Genomic DNA, 20562 nt, shown 5'->3' on the forward strand with positions numbered 1-20562 from the left:
GCTGGCTATCATAGGGTGTTTTTTTAATTCAACGTAAGTAGGGGTGTCATTATCCGGACATAGGGATAATACCGGGGTGGAGATAGATTTTGCTCGTTCAGCTCGTCCAGAACTGGGTAGAGGAGTGGCAGAGGACATCACGAACCTGCATCAGGGTGAGGTAATTTGATAGTAAACGATCTGTCCATTTAGAGTCCCTCCACATGCCTAAAGTGTACTTAGTGATGGAGTTATATGTTTGCAATTGAGCATTCTTTTGGGATTGGTCTAGGAAGATTAGAGAATGAAGTGGAAGGTTTGACATATTGTCTTCAGTGATTAGGTCTAGTCGGCCCGAGTACGCTCTTAGCCATTATAGGCATTTAAGACCAATCACCGCTTTGTGGTAGATATATAGTTCTGGGATACCGAGCCCACCGTTCGTGGGGTGTTGTGACATGAATGTAAGAGGTAGTTTAGATCTTTTACAACCCCCAGAGGAATTTTGATGGAATCCCTTGCATTTTTGCAAAATAAGCTTTGGGGATTGGTATAGGCAGTGCTTGAGGGTGGTAAAGAACAGTGAGTAGAAGTATTGTTTTGATAAGTGTCCAGCAACCGAACCATGATATAAATGGAATATCCCAGGAACATATCAAGTGTTCTAATCATTTTGGTAGTGTTTAAAAGTTTTACCGAAACAAATTAGAAAATTCAGGTGTAAGTGTTATCCCTAAGAATACTATCGATTCAGTAGTCCATTGAAAAGTGGTGGTATTTTGCAAAGTGGCCATGACCTGTGGGCTCAGAGTCACATTCAGGACTGTGGATTTAGAGAAGTTCACAGAAAAATTGGATAGAGAGTGATAAGTCTGAAGTGTTGACATAATTGCTGAAAAGGCTAAGTTTGGGTTAGTGACAGGGTGGATTTGATTTAAATCAAACTGATTTAAATCACTAGTCAGTAAGGCTTGATTTAAATCATAGTTTTTTTACATAAAGATTCATATTTGGACAATTTTTCTGTTGTACTTAGGAATGAAAGAAATAATGACATTAATAATAACAATTTAAATTGGATTTATTCAACTGAAACAATAACATTACAGCATGTTATTTGCTAAAACATCCATGTTTGTTGCAGTGTTTGCATTTTGCACATATGCCTGCCTTACCGATAGGTAAAGGAACTTCATTAAAATATTGCCAAACTGGGTCTCTTTTACGGCCTGCTGCCATTATAGTTTTTTTCCTCCAAGGAAAGAATGTGATAAACCTCAGGTCATACACACAAAAAGATCCAAAGACTTGTCTGTCTGTGGCTGTGCAGTACTGTGCTCAGAAAGTTTCACTTTCATTTTGTAGTACTCCTTGTCTGCTTGCCTTTTCCTCCTTATACTTAGTTTCACTTTCTTCTTGTGCAGATCTATTCCACTCCAAACAATCAGAAAAATATTGTTTATATTCTATTCACTGAACTTTAAACTTGGCACTGAAGGGGTTGATTCTGTATTTATAGGTTTGGAGAAGTTAGGATTAAGATATTTTTCTCAACTCTTTTCATATTATAAATTCAGTTTTGAGAACTCCAAAATTAAACCAAGCATCTGTGATAATATGTTGTAGGCAGAGAAACTACCCAGTAATCTTACAAAAACCTCTGGAAGAGCATGACATCGTGAATGGATTAAATGGAATTTAACAAAAAATTAAACATATACAGCCTTATTCTACATAATTAAAAAAGTAATCTTTATTTCATAATGGAATAACCTTTGGATGGCAATATATTTTCCTCAAAAAGCATTTTATATTAAAAAAATCTGATTTAAATAAAAAAAAAATCGATTTAAATAAAAAAAATCAGATTTTTATTTAAAAAAAAAATCAGATTTTTTCGATAAAAAAAAAAAAAATCATAGATTTTTATCCACCCTGGTTAGTGATAAGTAGGAGTACATCATCCGCAAATGCAGCTGTTTGGCGAGTTATAGACCCTACCTTTATTCCCTTGATTTCTACATGTTGCCTGAATGATTGAAGAAGCCTTTCTATAACCAATACAAACAGTAAGGGAGAGAGCGGGCAGCCTTGGAGAGTACCATTCGATATTCTGAATACCATGGAGAGAGTGCCATTTACCAGGATGCACACTGTAGGTTTATAATACATTGCCATAAGCCTGGCTATGAAGGTACTCGGGATTCCAAATTTTGCCAATGTTTGTGTCATAAAGATCCAATCCACTCTGTCAAAAGCTACTGAGGATAGATAATGGTGATTTTGTCTTGGTAGCTAGTTGTATAAGGTTTATAACCCTTAGGCCCCATGCACACGGCCGTGTTTCACAGCCGTGTGCGGGCCGTGGAACCGCGGCCTGGATCCCTCCTGAGAGCAGGAGCGCACGGCGTCACTGGTTGCTATGACGCCGTGCGCTCCCTGCTGCCGCCGCAATACAGAGATACACTGGTATGATCTATACCAGTGTATTACTGTACTGTGCCGGCAGCAGGGAGCGCACGGCGTCATAGCAACCAGTGACGCCGTGCGCTCCCTGCTGCCGGCACAGTACAGTAATACACTGGTATAGATCATACCAGTGTATCTCTGTATTGCGGCGGCAGCAGGGAGCGCACGGCGTCATAGCAACCAGTGACGCCGTGCGCTCCTGCTCTCAGGAGGGATCCAGGCCGCGGTTCCACGGCCCGCACACGGCTGTGAAACACGGCCGTGTGCATGGGGCCTTATAATGTTGTTTTTCCCTTCCCTTCAGGTATAAAGCCAACCTGCTCCGCTGAAATAAGGCTTCTCTATACTTTTTAGTGCACATGTCCAACTGTTCAATATTTCAGTACTTTTTGCACAACTTGCTGTTCTCTAACAAGGAGCTTAATGGCGAAATTCACAACAGGTGTTTGATCCATGAATCGCCCAATACATTTCCTGGTTCAATTAGGGTACTTTCACATTAGCAGTGCGGACATCTGGCAGGCTGTTACTGCGGGTGAACAGCCTGTCGAATCCGTCCTGCCGCTAGTGTACGCGTGCCCCCGGACTACCGCTCCGGCCCCATTGACTATAAAGGAGGTGGGGCGGAGTTCCGGCGGCAGCGCATGCCGAGAGGTCGCCGGAATGAAAGTACAACATGTCGCACTTTTATTCCGGTGGCCTCTTGGCATGCGCTACCGTGCTGCCACCGGAACAACGCCCCGTTCCAATTATAGTCAATGGGGTCGGAGGGGTAGTCTGGGGGCATGCGTGCACTAGCGGCAGGATGGATCCGACAGGCTGTTTACCCACCAGAGGTCCGTGCCGCTAGTGTAAAACTAGCCTTAGAATTGGAATTTAAACAGTCCTCCTCATCATGCTGTTCACATTTTGACTATTGATCAACAATTGTCAAGAGTACTTCGCCTCGCGGCGGCTTCAAGCAGGATGCTCTCAGATGGAATTGGCCACTGAGCGTAGGGTGTCATCACCAGGTTGTAACAGAGATACAGAGAGACTGGAAGAGTCACAGAAAGGCATGGAAGTGGATGTCCTTTGTGCTAGAGGACCTGACCACAGGCATCATCGTCTTGCATGGGCCAGGGAGAATTTACGCTGAACAAGGGACCAGTGGACCTCAGTGCTGTTCACTGATGAAAGTCGATTTACGCTGAGCAGAAATGATGGCTGCCAACGATGTTGGAGACATCAAGAAGAGCGCTATGCATCAGCCACTGCTGTCACCAGACGAGCCTTTGGTGGCAGTGATGTTACAGTGTGGGCAGGTGTGTCTAGTCAATACAGAACCGCCCTACACTTTGTTAATGGAAGGGGGACCTTTCTAAGTTTTCTATAAATTTATAGTTATTTGCAGGCTGAAAAGATCTTGATTAGGCTACTTTCACACTAGCGTTCGGGTGTCCGCTTGAAAGATCCGTTTGAAGGCTCTTACAAGTGGCCCCGAACGGATCCGTTCATCTCTAATGATTTTCTGAATGGATGCGGATCCGCTCAGAATGCATCAGTCTGGCAGCGTTCAGCCTCCGATCCGCTCAGCAGGCGGACCCCTGAACGCTGCTTGCAGCGTTCGGATGTCCGCCTGGCCGTGCGGAGGCGAACGGATCCGTCTGAACTAACAATAGAAGTCAATGGAGACGGATCCGTCTGTGATGGTCTCTCATGGCTCCGTCTGAAGCGGATCCGTTCACTTTAAATTTTACTAGTTGAGCATGCTCAGAATGATTTTTAACCTCCCCCTGCATTTCTCCTCCCCTACATTTCTCCTCCTTCTGCCTTTCTCCTCCCCCTGCACACCCAGCGGCCATTTTGGACCCCCAAGTTCAATAGCAGGTATGTATATGAAACTTCTGTCTCTCTGTTTCTCTATTTTTCTTTCTTTTTTTCTTTCAATTTTCTTATAATATTTATATCATGGGGGCATATAAAGGCACTATCATGGGCATTTTTTAGCAGATGTCAGCAAAGTTTTGTGGCTGCAATGGCATGTCGGATGGTTTTGTTCATTGAGCATGGGTCTGAAAGATGTCAGTATAGGTGTCAGAATGTCACATGGCGAGGTGGATGCTGTTTTAAGGCATTGAATAGGCAAGTTGTGTGAGAAAAGTTGACGCACGTTTGGTCATTCTATGGGCGCACTATAAATGAACGTGTCATGTGTAGCATATATAGCAGTGATAGCGGGCCTACAAACTACAGCTGCAGACGAGCACATGAGTGTGATTGATTTTCAATATTGTAATGGTTTATGATTACTGCAAGTTTATGGAGTGTGGGGTCGGCTAGAGATATCTGGGATTTATGTTTGATGGGAAATGTGGGTGTGACCCAAGTACTTTGCCTAGGGCACTGATAGGCAAACTGCGGCTCTCCAGCTGTCGCAAAACTACAACTCCCATCATGCTCTGCTGTAGGCTGAAAGATCTAGGCAGTCTTTGCATGCTGGGAGTTGTAGTTCTGCAACAGCTGGAGAGCCGCAGTTTGTCTATCACTGGCCTAGGGCATAGGTTGCAGATTATTGCACGTGTGTAGTGTGTCAAATCTCGCACAGAATAATTTCAGATTAAATAGGTGGATGTAGATGGCAATGCAGGCAATGGCGGTGGCCAGACATCACAGATTTTAACTATCGAAAGTTTAAAGTATGTATATAATTTTAATATTTTTTTTTTTTTTTTAGCAACTCCAATATTAAAAAAAAAATATTTACTATCGATTACTATCGAAATTACACATTTTGCCCAAAAAGTAAGTTTAAAAATTGGGATTATATCGGTCAATTATGTTATTTCACATTAATACAAATATTTGAAATATTTCTCAACAGATGTCTGAATATCAAAAAGGGGCAAGACCTCGCCCTCCAACAAGGCGACGTCGGATTGAAGAAGTTGTAAGTACATGCTAGTGTGACATCGTGCAGTATTTTTCTTTAGAATGTTATAGTCTAATGTCACCATGTGGGCCCCATACCGTACAATGTCACCATGTGGGCCCTATACCGTACAATATTATCTTTTTGACACTATTCTTTTATAACTTCCCAATTTTTTTTTTTTAACAAAATATATTCCTATCGTGATAAAATTTCAAATATGGTTATCATCGATATTGGACAACCTCCACAGTATACTCATCAACTTGTATTTTCATTAAACAGTCATTCTATATCTATATCTATATCTATATATATATATATATATATATATATTTTTTTTTTTTTTATAGTCTCCATCTTTTTCATCCACAAGTAATAATTCTGAGGCAACAAGCCCAAGGCCCTCACCAGCCAGAAGTTCCTCAGCTGAATCCCAGCGTTCACCACGGGGAGGTGTAGGTGTTATGGACCAGGACCGGACTGAAGTAAGAAAATTTCAATATATTTTTATTATTTTATAGATTTAATTTTTTAACCCAATATATTTTTTTGTTAAAGGAAACTTGTACACAATCCGCCAGACAGGATCCCCCAGTCCCCTCCAGAGGCCGTGGGAGAGGCCGTGGTGGTCGGGGATGTGTAAGTATCATATACTTGGGTATTTAAAATTTTAATTCCTTTGGGAGATTATTTAATTTTTTTTTTCAAATTTTTTTTTTCAAATTTTTTTTTTTTCAAGATTTCTGCAGTCTCCACCAGGGAAGATAGGGAGTTTGTCATTCCCAGCAGTGAGAACGAACTCCTTATCCAACTGGTGGAGGCGCGTCCCTCACTATGGGACCCCTCCGACCGTCAACATGCAGACCATCATCTCACCCAGCGGCTCTGGAGGGATATTGCCGAAGAATTCGTCTCTGGCTGGGAGGATCTCTCTGCGGCGGACCAAAAAGAATGTGGTAAGTACAACTTTAAGTCATGTATAAAGTAAACTTACCCAACAATAATACATTACACTAACATTTTTTTATTTTTTTTCAACAGTGGACAAGATTATCACTCGGTGGCGGTCAATCCGGGACCGCTTCAAGAGAGAGTATAATAGGGAGGTTCACGCCCCGAGTGGCTCTGGAGCCAGGCGACAGAAGCCCCACGCCCACAATGCGGCGTTGGGGTTTCTGCGTCCGACGCTGGGCCTTTGAAGGTAAATTATTCTTATTTCAATTTTATTTTTTTTAACAAATCTTTATTTAAGATTATCATCGGTATACAAAATATAGATAAGGTGCTTATCATACTGTAAAAAACGTTAACAGAAACGTGAACAGTACAGCATTTACATATTATGAATACAAATTGAAAAAAGACTACACGACGTGAGAAAAAGCACATGATGGCAGACGAGTTAAATATGCATATTGACACCGTATTAGTACATGAAGTCAGATACGGAAAAATATAAGGGTGATACATAATCGAGAAAAATGCCATAGTTGACACATTTAGTAGGTGTGAATCAGGCTAGCGCTCCGGCCCCATCTCAGCACGAAGTACAAGTCGTAATTGTACAAGTAACGAAGATCCTAATTCACGGGAGTACAATATTCATCAGTCCCTACTAGCAGTGTCAGCCACTGCCGCATGTGCCAAGGCATTCTGACTAACAGCCTGCCATTGCAGCCATGGAGCCCATATCCGTAGGTGTTTGTCATGGGACAGGGATTCCCAACTAGACATCTCCTCTAATAAACAAATCTCCTGAACTTTGTTTATCCAGTCCGAGAGTAACTGAGTTTTATTGGTAAGCCAAAGAACTGGGACCAGGAGTTTAGCCGCAGCTACAAGGGAGGATAGCAGAGAATGTTTGGTGAGAGTGAATTTTTCATTGGGAAGATTCAACAGGGCCACTAAGGGGGTCAGCGGGGACGAGGAAGGGACAATTTCCAATATGGTCTTGGAAACCATATCCCAATATGGTTGAATCAAAGGGCAAGCCCACCAGATGTGGAGTAATGTACCCCTGGACTCTTTGCACCTCCAGCACAGCTCCGAATGTGAGGGATCCATGGCATGCAATTTTGCTGGCGTATTGTACCACCTAGTTACTAACTTATATGCATTTTCTTTGATCCTAATGCACCGAGAATAGCCGTGAGTGCGACTAAGAATCCTGCCTACTGTTCCCTCATCGAACGTGGTATTTAGCTCCTTTTCCCATTGGGAAATGAACCAAGGTTTGACCGAGCCTACTTCTTCCAACAATTGATTATACACCTTAGATATAGCTCCTTTCCTGTTAGTTTGTTTGAGCAAATATGTGTCATACCAAGTAGGGTCTAGTTTGTTAGGGGTGCAGGCCAGATATTGGGTACATATTTTTTGGAACTGGGAGAGGCCTGGCAGTAAGAGGGGAGGAGACATCTCCATTTAATCAGCGCATACTTTGCAAGCGTTACGGCCACTACAGTGCCGGGAGGCTCGTTTGTTTGCTGCACGCACGCCATCAGAGGCATGCAGCGTTATAGTCAATAGATTGAAGTGTGTTTGGCGAGATTATCGCGCACCCACCGTCAGGGTCGCAGTACATAGTGTTGGCCATACATTTGGATCGTTGCTCCTGATGAATTACCGACAATAGTCGGAAGGGAAAGGTGTCGAGCATTAGACTGCAGTATAGATTTGATACATGCAGGCTGACTCTCTTTCCTTTGCTGAGCCCCAACAGGGAACACTCCTTCGATATTTCTGTCCTATACAGCACTGTCTGAGGTCTACAGCCCTGAGGGATTAGTGCAGATACATTTTCAGGACTGCAGTAGGAGCTTCCCTTTGCTTTTCATACTCCTATACATATAAGGAGCTCTTGTGGTAGGGTGTAATTAGGAACCAGCATATGATTGGTCTGTATAAGTTCCAGTTCACCCTATCAGCCTAATAAGTGTGGAGATATTTTAAATATAATGAAATAAAGTGTTTTTTAACATACTTTAGTTAGGCAGTAAACAATAAAATAGAGAGTGACTGACACACACACAAAAACATACATACAAATATAATATCCTGAATAATTCTGTATAATGTATTAGGCATTCCAATGCTGCCGAATAGCAATATGCAGCCACTTGCTTGAAGCATTTAAATACTAAAAGACTGTCTTTCTGGGAAGTGTGCTACAACCGTCTGCTATAAGAATAGTTACATACCTTATTATGTAGCAACACTTGGGTTTTATCTGGTGTTACATTTACATCCACAGATGAAGCTGGGACAAGAATATTCATGAAGAAAACTGGATAGCAGTGGGAAAAATTCTTTCTTTCATTATAATACAGACGAACTATCTATATATTGGGAAGAAAAAAAAATGGAAAAATAAATTTCTTTGCTAAAGTGACCCTCTGGTTGAAGTAAAAAAATTAAATAAAACCACATTAAGGGGGGACAAACATAACACTCACATGGTGTCCTTTTCATCTTTTAGTTGCATGTCTGCTAATTTTCAGTTTTTTTCTTCTGCTATCCAAGATTGCCTCACAGCTTCTCAGACTACCTGATGGATGCTGTCTTTGGAAGCCCAAGACTCTTTCTACTTGTCCAGCCTTCTCTTAGATTGGCCAGCACTGCTTATGTGAGCAGTGCTGGACAATGCAAGAGCTACCAGAGGCATAGTGTGCATCAGGCAGTCTGAGAAGTGGGGCAGCCATCCTGGATGTCAGAAGAGAAGACCAGGAATTGAGAGTTAATGTGAATTTATTTTTTGAGCTGGAGCATTTCTTTAAACAAAGCCCCCAAAATATATAGAATAATGAATTAATGTGCAGTTAAAAGGGTGTCTTCACATGTGGTGGAAACATTCACACTGCATTTTTTTAGGTTCATGCTGATTTAGGTGCAGATTTTTACTGTGAATTTCATTGGCGGATTATGATTTCCCACTGAAATTTATGGAGAAATTGTGTACAAAATCAGAAACAGGTTTTCCACAGCAGAAAACAGACTTACAGATTTAAAAAAACCAAACAAAAAAAAAAACTTAGAGAGGCATTGTACTTACAGTAAACTTTTGATACGTTATAGGTCTGTATGAAAAGTTTAGGTTGGTGGGGGTCTGAGTGTTGAAACCCCCACAATCTCTAAAATGAGTAATAAGTATGATCTTAGCACAATCTCTCCTCACTGCATAAGACAGGCCCATAGACTTTCTACTGAATCCAGTTCTCTTCTTGTCCTGCAGCGAGGATTGAGAATGCGCTAAATGCAAGCTTCTCTCTGCTCGTTTTAAGCGCTCAGACCCCCACAGATCTAATCTTTTGTACACTGCCACTTTAAGGGTCCATTCACAAGTCCGTTATAACACTCCTTTTCCGTTCCGATTTAAATCGGAAAGTTTTTTCGGATCCATTCATTTCAATTGCCTCTGCAAAAATGCGGACACCAATCATAGTGCTGTCCGAATCACGGAATCCGTTCCGTTTTCCTATTTTCGTGTATGCAGATCCTGAAAAAAAATTAAGCTTGTCCTACTTTCTGACTGTTTTTCGGGTCTGTTGTGCATTCAAGTCAATGGATCCGTATAAATGCGGATGACATGCACAAAACCATCCGAATGTCATCAGATTTTGTGGATCCGTTGACAGGAAAATGGATGAAAAAAAAATGGATAACGGAAACACGGAACAGATTCAAAAGCACTTTAGTAAAAAAACAGAAGGTTGTACTGAAAAACGGATCCGCAAAAAAAAGGAAAGTTTATCTGGAAAGGTAAAAATACTGATGTGTGAATGAAGCCTAAAACTCATAGGAAAACTATGCTGTGGGCTTTTCTGGAAATGCATTCAGTCACATGTGAAGGCATCCTTACTCAACCCATAAATCTTTTAAGCTGGATGGTAATCTTTACTCAGACATGAGAAAATAGAGTGAAATGTAAAAGGGAGGAAACAATAACCAGAGACAAAAAAGAGAAGAAAGATCATTAAAAAAAGCCACCAGTCACAAAGTCAAAACCAGTTATGTAGAGTCCAGTTTCTCAACCTGTGGTACATGTACCCAAAGGAGTGCGCTCACTTATTCACATGTTGTGCTTTCAGTAGTGTATGATTATAGTCTTGGTGGTACATTGATATATTAAAAGGAGAGGAATGTTAAAAAGGCTGGTATATAGAAACCTGAGTGTTAGTATATAAAACTCCTAATTCTCTCAACGTGCCTCAACTAGAGATGAGTGACGTTCTTGAAAATTCGATTCAGCTGCTTCTATAAATTTTACCCAAAAATTTGCTTTGTAACGAATTGCTTAATCAGGAATCGCATTTCTTTGTACAGTAAATAGTGGATGCAATGACAGGGAACGGCAATTGCGCCGCTCCCCACTATTGTACCCTCAGATGTTGAGTTTAACGCTGATCATAGCATCTGACATTAATATTAAGGTCTATAATTACAAAAATAAATAAAATCATACTTACCTCATCAATTTGATTGGCCAGCCACTGCCATCTTGAGTGGAGATCCAGTGCAAAATCTCACGAGGCGCGTGGTGACTAGGGATGAGCAAAAAGCCATTTTTGTCACATTACATCACAAAAATTGCAAAAGCAAGTGATCAAAAAGGCGTATGCTCCCAAAATAGTACCTATCAGACTTTTGCCTCATTCCACAAAAAATGAGACCCTAGCTAAGAAAATCGGTCAAAAAATAAAAAAGCTATGGCTCTCAGACTATGGAGACACTAAAATATGATTATTTTGTGCTTCAAAACTGCTATTATTGTGCTAAAGTGAAAAAAATATAAATAAAGTATACATATTAGGTATCGCCACGTTCGTAACAAACAGCTCTATATAAATATCACATGACCTAACCACTCAGATGAACACCGTAAAAAAAAATAAAAAAATTTAAGTGTAAAGAATAACTATTTTTGTCACATTACATCACAAAAATTGCAACAGCAAGTGATTAAAAAGGCGTATTGCAACAGCAAGTGATTAAAAAGGCGTACCAATCAGACCGTCACCTCATCCTGCAATAAATGAGACCCTACCTAAGACAATCGGTCAAAAAATAAAAAAGTTATGGCTCTCAGAATATGAAACACTAAAATATCATTATTTCGGTTACAAAAATGCTATTATTGTGTAAAACTTAAATAAATAAGAAAAAGTTGACATATTAGGTATTGCCACGTGCGTAACAATCTGCTCTATAAAAAGTCACATGACCTAATCTCTCAGGTAAACGCTGTAAAAATAAAAAAATAAAAATTATGCCTTTTTGTTACCTTGCTTCACAAAAAACATAATATAGAGCACTAAGAAAAAAATCATATGCACCCCAAAATAGTACCAATAAAACTGGCACCTTATCCCGTAGTTTCCAAAATGTGGTAATTTTTTTGGAATTTCTACTGTAGGGGTGCATTAGGGGGGCTTTGAATAGGACATGGCATCTAAAAACCAGTTCAGCTAAATTTGCCTTCCAAAAACTGTATAACGTTCCTTTCCTTCTGCGACATGCCGTGTGCCCGTACAGCAGTTTACGATCACATGTGGGGTGTTTCTGTAAACCGCAGAATTAGGGTAATAAATATTGATTTTTATTTGGCTGTTAACACTTGCTTTGCTACTGGAAAAAATTGATTAAAATGTAAAATCTGCCCAAAAAATGAAATTCTGAAATTTCATCTCCATTTTCCACCAATTCTTGTGGAACACCTAAATGGTTAAAGTTTGTAAAATCAGTTTTGTATACCTTAAAGGGGTGTAGTTTCTAAAATGTGGTCATTTTTTGGGTGGTTTCTATTATGTAAGCCTCACAAAGAGACTTCAGACCTGAACTGGTCCGTAAAAAGTGGGTTTTGGAAATTTTCCGAATAATTTAAAGATTTGCTTCCATACTTCTAAGCCTTCTAACGTAAATAATAAAATATCATTTTCAAAATGATCCAAACATGAAGTAGACATATGAGGAATGTAACGTAATTACTATTTTTGAAGGCATTACTATCTATTATAAAAGTAGAGAAATTGAAATTTTCAGATTTTTCAAAAATTTGGGTAAATTTTGTATTTTTTCATGAATAAAAATGTTTGTTTGTTTTTTTACTTATTTTTACCACTGTCATGAAGTACAATATGTGATGAGAAAACAATCTCAGAATGGCCTGTATAAGTAAAAGTGTTTTAAAGTTATCACCACAAAGTGACACAAGTCAGATTTGCAAAAAATGGCCTGGGCAGGAAGGTGAAAACAGGCCCGGGGTTGAAGGGGTTAAAAAACTGTTTGGTTGCTTTTGCAGTATGCTTTGGGTCATTGTCCATCTGCACTGTGAAGCGCCGTCCAATGAGTTCTGAAGCATTTGACTGAATGTGAGCAGATAATATTGCCCGAAACACTTCAGAATTCATCCTGCTGCTTTTGTCAGCAGGAACATCATCAATAAATACAAGAGAACCAGTTCCATTGGCAGCCATACATGCCCACGCCATGACACTACCACCACCATGCTTCACTGATGAGGTGGTATGCTTAGGATCATGAGCAGTTCCTTTCCTTCTCCATACTCTTCTCTTCCCATCACTCTGGTACAATTTTATCTTGGTCTCATCTGTCCATAGGATGTTGTTTCAAAACTGTGAAGCAAACTGTAATCTGGCGTCCCTGTTTTTGAGGCTCACCAATGGTTTACATCTTGTGGTCAACCCTCTGTATTCACTCTGGTGAAGTCTTCTCTTGATTGTTGACTTTGACACATATACACCTACCTCCTGGAGAGTGTTCTTGATCTGGCCAACTGTTGTGAAGGGTGTTTTCTTCACCAGGGAAATAATTATTCGGTCATCCACCACAGTTGTTTTCCATGGTCTTCTGGGTCTTTTGGTGTTGCTGACCTCACCGATGCGTTCCTTCTTTTTAAGAATGTTCAAAACAGTTGTTTTGGCCACGCCTCATGTTTTTGCTATCTCTCTGATAGGTTTGTTTTGTTTTTTCAGCCTAATGATGGCTTGCTTCGCTGATAGTGAAAGCTCTTTGGATCTCATCTTGAGACTTGACAGCAACAGAGTCCAAATGCAAATAGCACACTTGAAATGAACTCTGGACCTTTTATCTGCTCATTGCAATTGGGATGATGAGGTAATAACACACACACCTGGCCATTGAACAGCTGAGAAGCCAATTGTCCCATTACTTTTGATTCCTTAACAAGCGGGAGGCACATAAGCAATTCCTACACCGTTTACCTGATTTGGATGTAAATACCCTCAAATTAAAAGCTGACAGTCTGCAGTTAAAGCACATCTAGTTTGTTTCATTTAAAATCCATTGTGGTGGTGTATAGTCAAAAATGCTACAATTGTGTTAATGTCCCAATATTTATGGACCTGACTCTACATGTATTTACACACCTTGGCATACTATCAATGAGGTTATTAATGGTTGTCTGACTAATGTTCTGTCACTTGGGTATGCACATCATCAAGATAAGATGCTGCAATTGCTGACCAATGACATCCCAGATATGCTCAATGGGAGACAAGTGGGAGATGCTGCTGGCTATGGTAGCATGCTTAGGCCACGCAGGCTGCTCACAGTAGCATGAGCAACAAGTGGCCTGGGGCTGTCTTGTTGAAAAACGGCTCCTGGGACACACTGGAGAAATGGCTGTACCACTGGGTACATGATCAAATTAGTCTGACGCTAAGCTGTTAGTGTATCTGAAATTAAGACAGAGGCTACCATAGATTATGTTCCCCACACCATAATGCAGGGAGTAGGACCAGTGTGAAGTTCCCTTGCAAAAGTTTCTTTATGTGATCTACAGACCAATCTCTGGCTATCATTGCATCCGAGACAAAAGTGAAACTCATCGCTGAGGAGGAAAGACATTCATTCAGGCCCCCATTGCCATCTTGCTGTGCACCATGATAGCCTTTGAGAGCTGTGGTATGAGGTCAGTGGAACACTTGTTGCTGAACACCTGGCACATACTCCAATGTCATGCAAACAAATTTTGATGGTTTGTGTAGATTTTGTTTGCCGCCCTAAACGTGGAATGTAATGTCCAATTTCACTAGCAGTATAGATTAGAATGACCGCAACGATTCATTCTCAATCAGATCATCTGTCCATGCAAAGGTTTGCCTTTGTGCACCTCTTGCTGTCCAGTTCCATCATTGTTCTGCCAACCACCAGAACTAGAAATTAGCAAATTTTTCAAAAATTCGATTCACCAGTTCGCCAATTTTTTCGGGAAAATTTCAAGTCGATCTGAATATATTTGTGCCAAATTACGGTAAAAAAAACAAACAGCTATTTCCTGGCTGCTGAGAGCCTTTATAGTGGTGTAGAACACTGTGCCTTGTAGTAACACGCATAGGGAGTCTGCTTTGGTAGTGAAATACTGTGAGTCCATATGACATGCAGATGAATCACTGCATACTTCACTTATTAGGGCAGTCATGGGGCCATAATTGACCAAATAACTCAAGTATGAACCCAGCTGATTCCACATAGATGTTATCAGAACCTGTTCTATTAAACGCGTAGAGAGGGTGTCAGCAATAAGTTTGTGTTGACATCACTGATTAATTTGCCCTTCCTCTGATCTGTCAGAACAATAACCCACAAAAAACGGATCTCGTCTGTGAAGCAGCATTTGCTCAATAATCCATCAGTATTGCTAATGCCAAAAAAAAACAGGAGTGGATCTAAAACAGAGATGACACGTGAATGGAATATTTGCATGTCTTCTGTGTTTTGTACCCACTCCTGATTTTGGCTACAAAATCATAAGCCAATTGTGATGGGACCATTCAGGCCTTATAGCTGCTACACAGACAGGAACTGTTGTTCGTCTCATTTTTCCTTCCTTCTGAATGATCAGAAGAAAGGTCAAATAAATGATGATGTCAGCCAGGACTAAAGGCAAAATAGTGTCCCAGTCATGAAGTGGGGTGGGTGGGAACAGCATGAGAAGTCCACAAAGTGGACCTGTGACAGAGTGTGGAGGCCACAGAGTGGCACAATGACAGAGTCTGGAGTTGGCAGCAGCATAAGGAGACTGCAGAGTGGCCCAATAACAGAGTCTGGAGGTGGCAACAGCAGCAGTATCAGGAGGATACCACAGAGTGTCAAGGTAACAGTGTGGAGAAGGCAGCAGCAGCAGGAGGAGGATACCACAGAGTGACAAGGTGACAGTGTGGAGATGGCAGCAGCAGGAGGATACCACAGTGGCAATGTGACAAAGTGTGGAGATGGCATCAGCAGCAGCATCAGGATACCACAGAGTGGCAAGGTGACAGTGTGGAGATGGCAGTAGCACCAACAGGAGACCACAGAGTGGCAAGGTGACACAATGTAGAGATTGAAGCAGCAGCAGGAGGATACCACAGAGTGGCAAGGTGACATAATGTGGAGATGGCAGTAGCAGCATCAGAATAGCACAAAGTGGCAAGGTGACATAGTGTGGAGATGGCAGTAGCAGCATCAGAATACTAAAGAGTGGCAAGGTGACAGTGTGGAGATGGCAGTAGCACCAGCAGGAGACCACAGAGTGGCAAGGTGACACAGTGTAGAGATTGAAGCAGCAGCAGGAGGATACCACAGAGTGGCAAGGTGACATAGTGTGGAGATGCAATAGGAGAAAAGAAAAAAGAGGTTGAGTAGTTCTACCAGGACTGGAGGTCCTGGGAACGAGGCGCCAGAGGGATGGAGGATATGTAGATATAAATGAAAAGAGAAATATAAAATAAAATAAAGTAGCACCACAAAACTACGTGCCTATTCAATGACTATTTGGGGAAGGCTGCGCAAGTGTTGTAGGGAAGTGAAAAATACTTTCATTCCCTATAGACAAATACCAGTGACAGGTGAATCTTGTCTGGAGGCTCAAAAAAATATATATCCAGGGAATATACCAGATGGATCCCACCAGACGTGATTCAAGAAAACAGAAAACACTACAAAATGCGCCACTCCCAAGGATGTAAAAAGGATAAGTGAAACGAATGATGATATTAGAATAATAAAAACTATAAGATAATATATAATAATTAAATAAAAATTATAAGGTAATCTCCTAAGAGGAGATTCCTATGGATGAGAGTGGTAGTACTCACTTCACAGGGGGGGTAGTCACAGGATAAAGCTCAAGACACCCGTGACCAACTGCCCCCCTCGCCGGGATCTCATGTCAGATGATACCAATTAATGGCCAACAGCAAGGCTTCTGATCAATGTAGTTTATTACAATAAAATAGCCCAACGCGTTTCGTAATCCTCCTTCTTCAGGGGTATTAAAAAAACAAGAGAATTTTTCAGACATACAGTATAGTTGAATCAACTGAATACAATAAGAGTGCACACTAGGAGATATATAGAAAGTATACACCAATATATATAGTCATAAATCAAAAAATAGACATAATATATACATATTCACATATCTCTATCCAAAAACACCTGTGATCATACCTCTATCACAAGTAAGATGAAAATAAATCTAGAACTAAAAATGAAAATACAATGTCAGACTATTATGCATTCCACTTGCAAATAGTGCCCTATAGTAATTGGTAGATACAATATTATATCAACCTAATCCTCACTATAAGAAGGTTAGAGTTAGCAATATATTAGGACATTAATTACCTTCAGGGGTCTTTTCAAAAGGGTCTCCACTGCTTCAAAAGGACAAGTTCCTTTTAGGTGAACTTCCCCTTTAATGGGTATTTAAATGAAATTCGAGCAGCACATGGAGGTGGCGTCCAGGATGAGGGGGGGCCAAACCGGAAGTAAATGTCCCTCCTAATCTAAACCTAACTGGTGTCCACAATAGACTAAGAATGTCACAATTTAGCCAGCATATATATAGGTTGAATATATATATTCTCAGCCATATGTTCGGGCATGAGACTCTAATTCGGAGCCAAAAAACAGACCGGATCGCCGTGCGTTCCAGAGTGGAACGCACCGTGACTTCCGGTGAGCGGCCCAGGCATCACTTCCTGTGCGTTCCACAGTGGAACGCACAGCAACTTCCGATATAGATCGCGGCTTTCTCCTGTATTCCACTGCAGAACCCACCCCAAGAGCTGCCCAGGATGGTGAAACTAATGTGCAGAGGTCACATATAAAGATTCTGCTACATACTGTGCTAGGGGGGAAAAAGGACAAATGAGAGGGAGTGGGGTGGATTGCCTATTAGTAAAGGTATAGGGCTATAGTGCTCAATCTACTATTAATGTATAATATACTTCTAATTGGTGGCGATTAAAAAAAATTGAATTTTAATAAAAAAATTGAATTTTAATAAAAAATAAAATATAAAAAATATAAAATATAAAATAAATAATAAATAACAATCAAATGAAAACTAATATTATATATATATTAATAGAATACATGTCTCTCAAATAGTTAATAAAATCATGGGGATAAAGTTAGAACCCATAATCTCTGGAATACAATTGGATAGACCAATGAACCAGTGATATATTAATATTATATAATGGGATATTAATTAATTAATTCCTTAATTATATTATATTATTACATTAATATACTAGAAATTAACATATTCCAGGCACTCATTAAGGCCAAATGGTGTTAAGGTGTTCAAGTGGAATATCCAGTACATCTCTTTTTTACACAGTGTCTGGAAACAGTGTGTAACCTGTTCAATTGGTGTCACACGTAGGCTTGTAGGGTCGCTATCATGTACTTTGGCAAAGTGTCTGGAAACGCTATGAGAGAGCACTTTTCTCGTGATATTAGAGCGGTGCTCATTCATTCTCTCACGCAAGGTTTGTGTAGTACGACCTACGTATAGAAGTGAACAAGAGCATTGAAGAAGGTAGATCACATTCATCGTGCTACAATCCATACGTTGTTTGAATGTGAATATTTCGCCATTTGAGGGATTTTTTATGTTCTGAAGGTCATGTGTAATCATAAGGCAACATTTACACCTACTACCTTTACACTTAAAAATGCCTGGTGTGCCCTTTAATGTTTTGGAAGAGTGGTCTACTTTCGGACAGGAAGGGGCAAGTAAATTTTTCAAGGTTTTCGCTCTACGGAACGTGAGAATTTATATTTTATTTTTTATTAAAATTCAATTTTGTTTTATTCAAATTCAATTTTTTTAATCCCCACCAATTAGAAGTATATTATACATTAATGCACACTCTTATTGTATTCAGTTGATTCAACTATACTGTATGTCTGAAAAATTCTCTTGTTTTTTAATACCCCTGAAGAAGGAGGATTATAAGACCTCCGAAACGCGTTGGGCTATTTTATTGTAATAAACTACATTGATCAGAAGCTTTGCTGTTGGCTGCCATTAATTGGTATCATCTGACATGAGATCCCGGCGAGGGGGGCAGTTGGTCACGGGTGTCTTGAGCTTTATCCTGTGACTACCCCCCCTGTGAAGTGAGTACTACCACTCTCATCCATAGGAATCTCCTCTTAGGAGATTACCTTATAATTTTTATTTAATTATTATATATTATCTTATAGTTTTTATTATTCTAATATCATCATTTGTTTCACTTATCCTTTTTTACATCCTTGGGAGTGGCGCCTTTTGTAGTGTTTTCTGTTTTCTTGAATCACGTCTGGTGGGATCCATCTGGTATATTCCCTGGATATATATATTTTTTTGAGCCTCCAGACAAGGTTCACCTGTCACTGGTATAGTGTGGAGATGGCAGTAGCAGCATCAGAATACCACAAAGTGGCAAGGTGACATAGTGTGGAGATGGCAGTAGCAGCATCAGAATACCACAAGGTGGCAAGGTGACATAGTGTGGAGATGGCAGTAGCAGCATCAGAATACTAAAGAGTGGCAAGGTGAGAGTGTGGAGATGGCAGCAGCAGCATCAGGATACCACATATGGTGACACTGCATATGTTGACACAGGACTATGGTGCCAACACGCTTTACCTTCTGCCAACATATTCTACATATGGCCATGTTAACCTATTTCGGTGGCTTAACAAAAAAGTGCCACATCCCTGAGTAGGTGATTCCCCCACCCAACAGTCCGCACTGACTGACTGCTACCGCCGCTGCTTCAGTAAACCCCTGCACCACTACTTCCTGGGCAGGTAGGCTGCTGCAAAGCAGGTGGTCTACCACGGGCACGTTTGGCTCACGATCTCCCACTGCTGCCACCCTGCTGACTCCCACCTATGCTTTCAACACATATAACCACCAACGTGAACAGAGAATATATTTTTCTTTGTGTACTGAAATAGGCCACTAAAAGCTTTCAAGACATATAACCGCCGACGTGAACGGAGAATATATTTTTATTTTTGTACTGAAATAGGCCACTAAATGCTTTCAACACATAACCGCCAACATGAACTGCAAATAAAATTTTCTTTTTGTACTGAAATAGGCCACTAAACGCTTTTGCCACAAATAACTGCAACAGTGAAGTGCGCATATTTGTTTCCTTTTTGCACTGAAATAGGACACTGAACGCTTTCAACACATATAAGTGCAGAAGTGAAATGCATACATATTTTTCCTCTTTGTACAGAAATAGGTCACTAAACTATTTCTACACAAATAACTGCAGAAGTGAAATGTGTACATATTTTATTTTTTCCACAGATATAAGCCACTAAAGGTTTTTCAACATAGCACTTGCACCCCAATAACAAGAACTAATTGCTGGAATGGCAGAGCTGTATAATGGCTATTTGGATCCCCAAACAATGCTTCCCTCCACTTGTAAATTGTTTAATTTTTTTTAACAATGAGGTTTTTCTAGCACTGTCCCAAGCGACTTCAGATGTCTCTCCCTGCACTTAGATGCTGTAAAATGATTCCTCCCTATCCTTTCACTGCACTTGTAAATCGCTTTTCTAGCACTGTCACTACTAGCGCCTTCTGATGTCTCTCCCTGCACTAAGATGCAGTGAAATGATTCCTCCCTATCCTTTCCCTGCACTTATAAATCGTTTTTACAGCTTTTTTTAACAATGAGGTTTTTCCTATTGGTGTCTCTAGCGCCTTCTCACTCCTGCACTCAGAACGCTGGAAAATGTCTGACTCCAAGATGGCCGCCGTATTTATAGGGCTGTGACATCACAGGGCTGGCTGCTGATTGGCTGCATGCATGGCATTATGGTTTAGCCCGCCTTCCTAGAGTTCCTAGCCCCATGTCCTCAAACGTGTAGCC

General features: G+C 40.6%; 1 protein-coding gene across 6 annotated transcripts in view; it reads right to left on the reverse strand.

The window, feature by feature from the left end:
- The window catches only part of PMS1 (PMS1 homolog 1, mismatch repair system component), a 488451-nt gene that overhangs the window by 189261 nt on the left and 278628 nt on the right, over positions 1-20562 (reverse strand). For 5 of the 6 annotated variants that reach the window (XM_044304355.1, XM_044304354.1, XM_044304352.1 and 2 more), the window contains one exon: positions 8563-8700. The exons of the other annotated variant lie outside the window; for it this stretch is intronic. In XM_044304355.1, coding sequence (XP_044160290.1) covers positions 8563-8700 — 138 coding nt within the window. The remainder of the gene's footprint in view (positions 1-8562; positions 8701-20562) is intronic. 6 annotated transcript variants of the gene reach the window in all.

This window comes from Bufo gargarizans, chromosome 8 (genome assembly GCF_014858855.1).
Source record: "Bufo gargarizans isolate SCDJY-AF-19 chromosome 8, ASM1485885v1, whole genome shotgun sequence".
Taxonomy (NCBI): Eukaryota; Metazoa; Chordata; class Amphibia; order Anura; family Bufonidae; genus Bufo; species Bufo gargarizans.